Genomic DNA, 12,743 nt, shown 5'->3' with positions numbered 1-12,743 from the left:
GTTTGGAGACGCACAAAGCCCACGGGGTGCCCCCTACTCTCCGTTATGTCGAGTTTGTGCCCAAGATCGGAAACAGATATCGGCTTAGGTGTTTAAAACATATTAAACCGCCAAATTCCAGCATCTGGTAGTTTCAGGAAGTAGTTTGCTGCTTTGTTTGAGTGACAGCTGTGCTGTGGTGACAGCCCATACCGGGACGGCAGCCCGCAGAGCCGAACCGATACTCAAGATGGCAGGTAATGGCACTTTTGAAATAGTGTTTCCTTTTATACTTTTGCGCTGTGTATGTTGTACGAACCGCTATTAATTTCCCCATGTTTAACTTGTAATGGATGTGTGTTGTATTTCAATGTATTCTATTATTACCCTGAGAAATATTAGCTAAATTGAGCCCTCAGAAGCGAAAGGACTTGACAAACCGTGTTAGCAAACTTAGCACTACTGGCTAGCTAGCTAGCTGGCTAGCTAACGAAACCTACTCTGGATTGGGAAAATGGTTCACTTTAAGGCTTCTTTTACATTTATAACTACTTTGTATATCCGAGTTTTGTTCAAATCATCCGTGTCGTTTATAGTTAGACGTTTTCGCATTTCCTTAGTCGTGTTTATTGTTCAACTGTTGTCATAGCAAAGGCTAGCGAGCCGACCTAGCTAAACATGTTAGCGTGCTTGCTAAAGTCATTTTCAGCCATAAGCTGACCAAATCCCCATCTATACCATAACAGGGAGCATTCGTTGTTATTGGCCTTTGTTTTTTGGGAGTGTTATTAGGCCTTCGGTAACTGTATTCAATCAGTTCTATAAAGCTACAACAACTGCATCCTTTTGAAATAGGAGCTGTTTTATTTGGAGCACATTCCCTTGCTTATCCAGCTGTAAACACAAGCTTTATCCCACCGCATGCTTCTCCTAGTGGGACTTATTTCTGGGCTCTTCTTTTGATTGTCCTACCTCGTTGTTCTATATGCAGGACCGAGGGACAACAGACACAAAAAAGATTAGTCTTGTAGTGTCGGTGTGTTACACAAGCTATCACACACATTGCATATTGCAACCAAACGTAATTTAAAACAAAATTGTAGATACGTATTTATTCTGTGATAAATCAGAACCAGTACATCCATTGTTTTTGAGTTTGTCTTTACAGATATTGGAGCTGCAATGATCAGTACTAGGCTCTCAACAGAGAAACTATTTTTATAACCAATTAATAATCTCTAATATTTACAAAGCAAAAATCCAATCTACTGATGCATCTACTATGATTGTTAGCCAATCAAGTTGTGTGTTTTACTTTGATTCAATATATTAATAGTTCTAATTTGTATTATTTTACAGCGTTCACTAAATAATGGAATCTATTCAAGTGCTGTTGCTTTTTGTCTGTGGTTTTAAAAGTTGTAAATGTAATGATCTTCTTTTGAAGGATAAATCCTGTGCCTCTGTTAGTACTGCTTTTCTTCACAGAGCAAAGGAAAACGTTTAATATACAATAGTGACTTGGAGTTTTTGTGGTTTTAGACATAAGACATGTCTTTCAGATATCTTGCTTATTTGTTGTCCTTATTTGTTATATAGTTGATTGTGGGAAAATTGCAGCATTTAATGAAAAAATACAAATGTAGTTAATATTAGATAAGAAAAACTTTATTGATCTAATGCAGAAAGTCTTGTGTCTAATGCATATAGATACACAGCATATAGATACACAGTGAATAATTAAAAATGGTAAACTGCTTACACACTCTTCACTGTGTGTAAAATGCAGTGAAAACGAAGGAATGAGTTGAATTTCATACAAAAAAGCAATTGTGGTAATTTTAATAAGGCACAATTTATAAGTCAAGGAAATTTCATTATAATATTGCAAAAAAAACTACAAGTTGGTACATGAAGTGAAAATGAAGCAATGTAATAAATTGGTCATAAAGCAAATTCTACTGTTGTATGCTGTCGTATTAGTTTTATATTCTTTACTAACATTGTCATCATGAGTGTTTATTCACCAAGACCACTCTGGTAGTGTTACTGGGGGTAAACCTGCCCCTTAATAGTAACTGTTAACATGTAAATCTTTAAGCTAGATTTTGTGAATGTTGGTGGTATGTGGACAGTTTTTGCATGTTGATAAGTTTAACCTGAAATATTCTCACATTTAGTACCATTGTCCTTGCAGGTCTATCTTTATATTTTGAAGATGGCCATGATGATATGGATGACTGTGAGTACCCAAATATATTATTATTTTTTGCACACACATTAAAACTATACCTGGATAATTCATTTAGTTTCCTGCAGGTTTAAACATTTTTCTCCCTTAAGCAGGTAGATATGAGCGTGTCCTCTTTTGCCCAACACAATTTACCAATGTGAAGCTGTCAGCAGTATTTCAGATTGTATGCCCTGCTACTATTAGCAGCTAGAAACACCAACAGTCCCTGCTGTCTGCATTAGCTGAGGTGATGATTCAGGGCAAACTGGAGAGCCACTGTTTATTTATGGACAGAACTTTGAATGGAGTAATCTGTTAGACTTTGTGCTTGATCTGCTGGTTTATTGATAATATTTTGCCTCAGTTACTATTACCAACAATGTGGTCATGTAACTACTGTGACACATCCGTCATTATCATAATTAAAATAGATTTTTAGTACTTTGTGTCTTTCATCTATTATTCCAATATTTGTGACATACAACTAAAAAAAAATTCTCTCTTTTCCCAAAGTTGGATTTGATGACTATGCTTCGGAGTGTGACGGCATCCGCATCACAGCCTTTCTGGATGCAGGCCAAGACAACCTAACTCCTCTTGCAAAGTTAGAGAAGTATGCATTCAGTGAGAATGTCTTCAACAGGTAAGTGAAGATCAACATAATTACAAGATTTCTAGTAACACAAAACTGCCTTTGCTCAGCATAGAATGAAAGTAGATCACAATATTCTGGTGCTAGTTTTGTACAGAAGATCAGATCAAAACTAAAAACAGATCACTGATCAGTCAGTTCAAGTCAAGCACTGCAGTGGATACACATTGGGCAGTGAACACTGTAGGGCAGAAAAGATCGAGATGTCTGGACCCATTAAAAACCTACTACTACTATTGGATGCTGTAAACAAGGTGGAAAGGGTTGAGCAGCTGCATGATGAGAGATCATTGCATGTAGGATGATCTTCTTGGTTTTTTTTTTAATCATGTCAGCTACAGCCTTGCCTGCAAATGTCCGTATAATTTGCTTTACACTGCAAAATTTGTCCACCATGTTTCAAAAACAAGCCCGATGTAGGAAAAAATTATTTTTATTAATTGTTTGCTCCATTCATAGATTTTCAGTAGCTGGGTTATTAAGGAGATGTTAATGTTCTTTGAGTTACCAGTGTTTTTAAAACTGTCCGTTTTATTAACTTTGGTGATCATCTAAACAAGGACTGTTGCAAGAACATTGCAAAGTGTGTATGTTATGAAAGTGTGGTGATTTAAAATATTTAAATATTTTCCAACAAACAAAAACTAGTCTTTTTAAGACAAATTCCAGTTCGGCTCACAAATATTGCGTGAGGCTGATAACTTTATGCTGCACATAGTTAATCTCTGCAAAAAGGAAACATCTGCAACCTACTGGCACTTGGTATCAAGGAAACATCTGTGAAATGGCCTCAAAGGTGTCACTTCTGGAGCCATATATTCAAATGCTGTTTAATTCTTTTAGCGGACTCATCACTCAGTGCTCACTGATTGGAGGAAAGTCGTTGCTGTCGTCAGCTGTTACACAATAATTTCCAGTCATCTTTAGACCTGTTCTTTCATAGTCATCTAAATGTCTGGCTGCATTCCTGTGTCTTTACTAATCACATGCCAGTGTTAACCCTCTGTTGCAGAAGTCTTTAAAGATGTAAAGTAGAGGCCTGGGTGATTGGAGGTCTTTGTTTAGCTTTAGTTTGATTTTAGAAGAGGAAATTATTTAATTTATGTATATTTTATTTTAACAAAGCATCTAAACATGTCACTTCCTCTGTTTTTTTATTAATCTAATCACCATGCCTTTGCAGACATTAGTAGTAACAGTAGTGTGTTAGTTCCTCTCTCTTGTCATACTCTGCAGGGTTTAAGCCCTGCTGTCATTTCCAAGAACATGTGTTTTTGACAGCTTGGCAGCACTGCGTGTTTCGCTGCTTGAACTCAGCACTTGTAGGTATTGGCAAGCCGTCTACTAACTTGACATTCCTGTTGCTTTCTAGGCAGATTGTGGCTCGTGGCCTGCTTGATGTGCTTCGAGAGTTCAGCGAGAATGAAAATGACTTTATCAGTGTCATGGAGACAGTTGCCAGAATGTCAGAGGATGGAGGTAGATGCATTTTTATTTCTGGTGGTTAAAAACTAAACGTAAACTGTTTTATGGTTTAGTCGTTACATGGTTGCAAGCGCCTTTAAATCGTGTAATGTGTGTATTCAGAACCTACGGTGCGAGCAGAACTAATGGAGCAGGTCCCCAACATTGCCATGTTTTTACACGAGAGTCGACCCAACTTCCCAGCAGCTTTCTCAAGATACTTGGTACCAATTGTGGTCCGATATCTCATTGATCCAAATAACCAGGTGAATTCCAATGTACCAGTTTTGTTTTTCACTTTTACATTTAAATGTAGCACAGATGGGTATGAGGTTCAGTTGATATATCACAAGTTTGATGCCAGCATGCTATAATCTGGTGTTTACACAACTCTCAGTATATAAACGCTTTAATAAATTTGATCAGGCCCCATTATGTTTTTCAAGTTATTTTAACTCCTCTCCACTACTTTAGGTGCGCAAGACCAGTCAGGCAGCACTGCTTGTTCTGCTGGAGCAGGGACTCATCTCTAAAGCTGACATGGAGACAAAAGTTTGTCCAGTTCTGCTGGACCTCACAGAACCCAGCAGCGATGACGACTACAAAATAGAGGCAGTTGCTGTAAGAAAATGAATTGTTTTAGATTAATATTAAATAACTTTAAGCAGATGGAAAAATACCAAACAAAAGGTTTTCGACCCAATGTATAGTTTGTTTTCCAGCTTTTAAATTGCTATATAATCTCAATATTATCAATAATATCCCATTATGGAGGCAGTGTTTTCTTTTTTTTATCATTTATGCCAGTACCCTTTTACCTTTTTATTTTTTGTTCCTCTACAGAAAAGTTGATGTCGCTGAAGTATGGCTTTGGTGATGGTGACACTAAAAGCTTTCTGTGTGTTTCGTTTTACAGATAATGTGTAAAGTTGTCACCATGTTAGGCAAAGACACAGTGGAGCATCTTTTGCTGCCACGTTTCTGTGACCTGTGCAGTGATTCCAGACTCTTCCAAGTCCGCAAGGTAATGAATGACCTATAACCCATTCTTGTCTCAAGCATCCAGATATTTAAGATATTATAGATTGCAGTCACAAGTGGTCGGACACAAATTTACGCTATAGTTTAGTGGTGTTCTGTGAAAATCTATGTAACTAAGTCAGTCTTAAATCTGTTTTGCACATCAACTTAAGCCACACTATGCTCTGGTTGTTCCGTGGAGAATGTTGATTCTCTGGTGTAACTAATAGAATTTGTGAAGTATTTCACAGTTGCAAAAGCAGTCTTGTCTTCTGCCTTAATCTAACCAGTATTTTATGGGAAAGCAATATATAGTATTTGAGTTTTGAACAATAAACATACAGTAATATACAGTATAGACACAAGATACCAGTACTTATCATGGTACTAATGGATAAAGTATTTAGCCTTTTGTTTATGTTTGTGTCATCCGGTTTAGGTCTGTGCTGCCAATTTTGGAGAATTTTGTTCTATTGTGGGTCAGGAAGCGACAGAAAAACAACTGGTGAGGCCTCACTGTGCAGCAGATTGTTGCAACGTATTTTACTCTGTTTCTAATTACAAATCAATTTACAGTTCAAACATGCAACTAAAGCTGTACTGGTTTGCTTTCGCTTTGAACATAGATCTCCAAGTTCTTCGATCTGTGCTCAGACAGCCTGTGGGGCATCAGGAAAGCCTGCGCCGAGTGCTTCATGATGGTCTCCAATTCCACCTCTCCAGAGGTGCGACGCACAAAGCTGTCCCCCCTGTTCATCAGTCTCATCAGTGACCAGTCTCGCTGGGTAAGATGCACATTTGGTGGAAATGTGGTAATACCTGTAGTTGATGAAAATGAGAAGCTCATTTCTAACTTCCTATGTTGAAAATGGGGGAAAAAAACTGAGCAGATATTGTTTTTAGAATGCAGCAGGTACACAGAACTGTGCAGTGTCCACATGTGTATTCTGAGCTTTGTCTGCTATGTTTGTTTCGTTCAGATTACAGTCACAAGGCAAAGACTCATGGTTCACTTGTATTTTCTCTGCTAAAAGGAATAAGCCAAGTTTACAAAGTAAACTGATTCAGCCAGAAGTAATCATTAAAGTTCTTTTGAAAATTTAGTCAAAGAGTTTGATCTCTGCTCCACTTCTAGGTGCGCCAAGCTGCCTTTCAATCTCTGGGACGATTCATCTCCACTTTTGCAAATCCCTCGAGCACAGGCTTGCATTTCAGAGAGGATGGCGCCTTATTAGAGGTCCCGAAGTGCACATCAGATAAGTAAGACACTTTTCAACTATTACTTTACTTTGAACCTGTCAGTTTACAGTTTGATCAAATAACGTTGAACTCTGCAGCCTGCACGTTTTGTGTCTCTTAGTGGGTTAGAGTTCAGCAGATAATCCAGTTTCTTTCTGTGAACTCACAACATTGGTTTATGCAAAACAAAAAAGTATGTTGGCACATTCAGCTTTTCGTTAATCACTCTTGTAATTACGTGGACATCATCAGGACACACCAGTTGCTTTGTCAAGGTTTATCTGCAGAGGCATGAGTTATTAAGAATGGCTACATCCTTATTCAACAGATATATAGATTTCAAAACTTAATTTAATGGTGTTTTATGTCGGAAATGCTGCTAATAATATTCATATATAAAGCTGTGCAAGCTTCAGACTTTATGCAACACTGGGCTATTACCTGTGGCTGTGGTTCAATAAGGCCAATGTTAGGTTTCCTACCTTTTTTTTAGTATTTTTATTTTATTTCTCACCCTTTCAGCAACTGCTCCTTGAACTCCCTAAACTGCTCCAACAACAGCAGCTATCACACAGAAAGAAGCATCACCCACACGCCTCCAAACCAGGATGGCCGTGCAACACCGTCCCCAGAGCATGACAGTGAAGACAAGCACAGCTTCGATGACAGCCACACGCCTGTTTCTGGAGTGGTGCATAATAGCTCCACCCACATTGTGCACAGTTTAGACAGCCCCATGATTAGGATTGAAACGAAAGAACCAGAGCAGACTGATGAGAACTTTAATTCCTTTCACTACTGGAGGTCCCCGTTACCAGACATCAGTGGCGAACTGGAAATGCTAAGTAGTCAAACATCAGAGAAAGAGACTGAGACAGAGAAAGAGGAGGAACCTGAGCAAAGCTGTCCTGACTCCAAATCCAGCCATGGGAAAGCTACCAGCGACCAGATCCAAATGGTTTTGGACCGGTTGCAACCACACATGGATGACCCTGATGTACAAGGTATGTCTGTAGAGCTTAAATGTGTGTGATAAGCTGTAGACATGCAGCACTTCGCAGCTATTTAATGTTTGACCTGTGTGTGTTAAATTTACCCTCAGCTCAAGTCCAAGTACTTTCAGCAGCTCTCAAAGCAGCCAAACTTGACAGTCCAACAGACAGCAGCCCAACAGACAACAGCCCAACTGAATCCCTGCCAGAGACGCAGCCTGAGAATAGTGAAGAGAAGCCGTTTCTGGAGAGCAGTTCTGTCCAGGTTCAGTCAGAGAGTGAGGAAAGTTCCACTGAAGAGGAGCAAACATCGGCACCTCCTCTGGCCCCAGACTCGAGCCCCATCCAGGAGCAAGGAAATGAAGAGACTCAGACAGAATCCCTGGAAGACGAGTCTCCCCCTGACTCCCCTGTTTTAGTATGACACATTTCAAATATAAAAAATACCTCGGATAAATTCTGAGGCTATCAATTTAAAAGCTGGAAAGCTAAGCTGGATTTATACTTGACATGAGGGATCGATTTTGATCAGCTTTCTCTCATTTACAGCACCACCATGATTCTAGACTAGACTTCTAAACTTGTACATCTAATTTTTTGTCATCTTTGCTAACTAAGTCATAAAAGATACAAGCCTACCAACTACTTAATCATTCCATATGGATTATAGTAGACCCTATAGCTATATAGCTTTAACCCCCAGCCCATGGATAAATCCAGCATTGGTACCAATCTTGTGAATATGCAAATAATAAAGAACAGTGATTTAAGAATTTTTTTTTGTAATGGCTTGTTTTGGTTGTTTTTTTTTGTTTTTTTTTTACCTCTAATGGAGTATCTTCATATTTGTATATTTCTCAGGAGTCGGAACTGATTGAGGGCATGGATGAGGAGGAAAAGGATGATTTCGCTCACAGCCCAGTTTCTGAAGATAAGCCTAAGATTCAGGTGGGTCAACACTACCATTATTCATCGTACAGAAATACTGACCTGCTCTTTACCACTGGCATTGGGTAGTAAAAGCTTTTCTGACCATCGGACCATTTAATTTCTCGTCCTCAGAATGTCATCCCTCAGCAGCTGTTGGACCAGTACCTCTCTATGACCGATCCGGCCCGTGCCCAGACAGTGGATACAGAAATAGCTAAACACTGTGCCTTCAGCCTGCCAGGCGTTGCACTTACTCTGGGACGACAGAACTGGCACTGCCTCAAGGACACATATGAAACCCTTGCTACAGATGTCCAGGTAAGCGCACAAATGAAAACCTTGGGATGCAGCGTTGTAGTGCAACATGAAAAATATAAAACTTAAGCACATTGTGACATTTATTTCTGTCTATCTAAAGGCTAATTTAATAAGTAAATGGCTTTTAAAGCTTTTAGACAATGAGTAAATGAATTAAAGTCAATTTTTTTTCTTCAAATTATTAAGATGACACTGCAACATGTTAAGAGTTCAGGATTTGTGCAACAAAAGGAAATGTAGAAAAGGAACTATTGCTTAATCCTAAACGGAAACTGTGACAGCCCTCACTTGCTTCGTCATCACGGCACAAATGTTCGGCCATTTATCTATCTATCATTTATCAGCCCAGTAACTGGTTTGAGGCTGTTTTAAATGACGTGCTTTACTTGGGGTTTTACTACCTTTTCAGAGAGCCTAAACGCAGTAATAGTTTGTTGCTATTCAATTGGTCATTTGTCTGTTCGTGGCTGACTATCATTTTTGTCTCCATCCCTGCCTCTCAGTGGAAGGTCCGGCGTACACTGGCATTCTCTATCCACGAACTAGCAGTTATCCTGGGAGACCAGCTCACAGCAGCTGATCTGGTGCCCATCTTCAATGGTTTCCTCAAAGACTTGGATGAGGTCCGCATTGGTGTGCTCAAACATCTCTATGACTTCCTCAAGGTAAGGCTCTAGATTCATCCACAATTTCGTAGTGACACACCACAAAAGTAATAATTGTGTTTTGATTTGCCACAATATATTAATGTGATGACAAAGGACTTAGCTGTCCTGCTTAAAAAAAGGTTTGCACTAGTAAAATGGCTCCTGTGCATCTTTTTCTTACAGCTGTTGCACGCTGACAAGAGGAGAGAATATTTGTACCAGCTGCAGGAATTCATGCTGACTGATAACAGCCGCAACTGGAGGTTCAGATACGAGCTGGCAGAGTGCGTCTCTTTTTGCTCTTCTAATCAAAATCCAGTTCAGAAAGAAATACACACTGCCTACAGATGTACAACTGTTTTTTATTGTGTCCTTGTCTGTACAGGCAGTTGATACTGATCATTGAGCTGTACAGCCACTACGATGTGTACGACTACCTCAGACAGATTGCGCTCACACTTTGCTCCGATAAAGTCTCAGAGGTCAGGTGGATCTCGTACAAGCTGGTAAGTGGCCAGCGTTGTGTTTGGGGTTGTTTACTGACGCAAGAACTTCTGGTGATGGGGAAGTGTTGTCATGAATAGCTTTAAACTATGTTTCTCCATCTTGTGGTCTCAGGTCGTAGAGATCCTCCAGAAATTGTACGCATGCGGTGCTGATGATCTGGGCCTGAACTTCATTAATGAGCTCACTATCAGGTTCTGCCAGTGTCCAAAGTGGGTGGGACGGCAGGCCTTTGCTTTCATCTGCCAGGTTTGTGGTGACTTTGATGATGGAAGGAGGCTTCTTTTCATTATTTTAAAGTTTTTGCTGGATGACTGAAAGATTGTGGTCCGATCTGCCCACATTGTCAAACGGGCCTGTTTAAGTCTCTTTGTGTCTCTATATTTCAGGCCATAGTAGAGGAGGACTGTATGCCCATGGAGCAGTTCAGCCAACACCTGCTGCCCAGCCTGCTCAGCCTCTCTTCCGACCCGGTGGCTAATGTTCGTGTATTGGTTGCCAAGGCTTTACGGCAGAGTGTGATGGAGAAAGGTAAAATACAAACCAATGAACTGTTGATGTTGGTAAATATGGGAAGCATGTGTGGTTTTTTTTTGTTTTTTTTAGTGTGGGGTTTTGGGTTAGGAGGAAGCTCCTATTTCCCTTTTCTGACGTTACTCCTTAATCTTGCGCTTGGTTTACAGCGTTCTTCAAGGAGCCAGGCTGTGCCTACTCTGATGAGCTGGAAGAGACCGTCATGGCTCTGCAGTCGGACAAGGACCGAGACGTGCGCTTCTTTGCTACCCTGGACCCCAACAAAGGCCTGATGGACACGGCTCCCTTGATCTAGCCTCAGCTCCCAACTTTTGTTACAGCTCACCTGCCTGTCTAATTACCTGTCTGTCTGACTGATGCACAGTCAGTGTAATCTGCAACACCAGCACCTGACCAGAACCCTAACCACTTGCCTGCTGAGCGGACCTGCACCAACTACCACTTGAGCATCGTGTAAGGTTACAAAACAGGAAAGTGTGAGCATGCTCAAACAAACAACCCAGTCTCTGGTTGGGCACTACATAGAGAACATAACTTCAGTATGTGCGTAATTCTGAGTTTTCATCGAATGAGCCGGACTCATGTCACCTGCACCACTTGTGGAAGCTGCCGTGTTTTCATTTGAACATTTTCCCGCCTCCTCCACACTAACGACAAAGACTGTCCTTCCCCAACTACCTTGTAAAACTTAACGGGCTCTCTGTCCAAAGCTAATTGTAAGCTTGATATAAAATTGCTGAATTTATTTTTATTTTTTCCTTATTGCCTCTTTTTTTGTCTATTTTCTTATTGAACAACTGGGCAAGACCTGCCCGATTCTGATGTGTGCACTAACTCAGGGGGACTCATCTAAACCTAAACAGCATTATTAGCTTGAATTATGAGCAGAATCTTCTGGATTCCTGTGGGGAGGAAAGCTCCAGCTGTCTGAGCAAGAGACCAGCCAAACTGAGCAGCTCTGTGGATGCGTTTCATCTTCCTCCTTGATGCCTCCATTGTCTCAGACATCTTTCTTGTTCTGAGATGTCCTCTGTGTTGCCTGTTTCTCTTTTGTCTTCTCCTTCTCTGCATTTGTCCATCTGGTCTTCATGGACAACTGAAACCACTATTATTCTTGGTGGAAAACCATATCTTTGACATTTTTGAACTGTTGATTGCTTCCCCCCCCTCCATCTATGTCCGTTTACCAAAAATGTGACACAAGGTGTCTCCCACACGGCAGGAGACAAACGAAATACCTCTGTTTGGCCAGTCTGTCGCACGGGTAGAAGGACATCTGCGGTTCAAACAGGCTATGAATGTCCTTAACTGGTGATTCCCGTTGAGCGATTCTGTGGTGTTGACTTGGACATCTTAACATCTTAAAGGGCTCATGATGATGTGACACAGTGATGTAAGACACGTAGAGGAAGAAAGCAAGCAGACTGTTGGATTATGCATGTTCCCCCTCTCATCCTCCCCCCACTTGTGTATAGTCTATTCTGATTGCCTAAGGTTGACCTCCTGATATGAATTATGTGACTATGGTAGCTTTCAGTGGATCTGACTGAGCAGTTGTACAGTAGGATTTAGGAATGGCTGTGTTACCAGATGTTGAGACAATAGTCTATTATTTCCCTGTCTTGGTGGAATAATTTTAAGTATGAGTATAAGGTTTCTCAACATTTGCAACTGTTTGTACAGATTAAAACTGTGGACGAAGGTATTTCTTTATGGAATCAGGGCCAGTTAGTCAGGTTTTTACCAATGGAGATGTGTGAATACTGGGAGCAGTCACCAAGTCACTTTTTTGTAGTCTCTTGTAAGTTTTCCTCCGTTGTAAATGATACGTTTTTGTTTTTTTGTTTTTTTTTTTAAACATAGGCATAACTTGAGAACTTAAGCTGACTGTGGTGTGTGCTGTGCATCTCAAATGTTTCTTCCTTGGAAAGGAGAGCTCACTGCGGTAATGGCGGTGGTTACTCATCTCGTCTGTCTGCAATTTGTGTCCATCTCATTTTTTATGTTGTAGAACAGTTAATATATACATTTTATGAAAATTATTTTTCTTTTTCAATTATGTACCACTGTTCAAAGATTTTATATCCTAACTTTACAAAATTTACAACCTTTGTAATATTCAATGGTTTCTTTTAAAAAGACATTTTATGTAATGTTATTTTTAGTATTCTGTAATTAAAATGATGAAAATTAGAAAGTTGTGCTTTAGTTTATATTTTTTTGTTTGTTTT

General features: G+C 40.0%; 1 protein-coding gene across 1 annotated transcript; it reads left to right on the top strand.

The window, feature by feature from the left end:
- The first annotated feature begins 22 nt into the window (after positions 1 to 22).
- ppp4r1l (protein phosphatase 4, regulatory subunit 1-like) lies at positions 23 to 11,263 on the top strand. Its single transcript, XM_029149938.3, has 20 exons — positions 23 to 236; positions 2,177 to 2,221; positions 2,726 to 2,855; positions 4,237 to 4,343; positions 4,452 to 4,594; positions 4,803 to 4,949; positions 5,245 to 5,352; positions 5,788 to 5,853; positions 5,975 to 6,133; positions 6,484 to 6,608; positions 7,110 to 7,591; positions 7,690 to 7,997; positions 8,441 to 8,527; positions 8,642 to 8,827; positions 9,331 to 9,492; positions 9,658 to 9,758; positions 9,860 to 9,980; positions 10,093 to 10,227; positions 10,368 to 10,509; positions 10,662 to 11,263. The coding sequence occupies exons 1-20, from the start codon at positions 230 to 232 to the stop codon at positions 10,805 to 10,807; spliced, it is 2,907 nt and encodes a 968-aa protein (XP_029005771.1). The 5' UTR covers positions 23 to 229; the 3' UTR covers positions 10,808 to 11,263.
- Positions 11,264 to 12,743: the final 1,480 nt, after the last annotated feature.

This window comes from Betta splendens, chromosome 5 (genome assembly GCF_900634795.4).
Source record: "Betta splendens chromosome 5, fBetSpl5.4, whole genome shotgun sequence".
Classification (NCBI taxonomy): Eukaryota; Metazoa; Chordata; class Actinopteri; order Anabantiformes; family Osphronemidae; genus Betta; species Betta splendens.
The sequence above is the reverse complement of the archived record's forward strand: the minus strand, read 5'-3'. Positions and strand labels throughout refer to the sequence as shown.

What these genes read in the sequence shown, in the direction of transcription:
- ppp4r1l (XM_029149938.3), top strand. An exon ending in TCAGTGACCAGTCTCGCTGG is followed by an intron (nt 6,134 to 6,483) that starts GTAAGATGCACA and finishes CTCCACTTCTAG; the next exon opens with GTGCGCCAAGCTGCCTTTCA. An exon ending in CCCTTGCTACAGATGTCCAG is followed by an intron (nt 8,828 to 9,330) that starts GTAAGCGCACAA and finishes CCTGCCTCTCAG; the next exon opens with TGGAAGGTCCGGCGTACACT.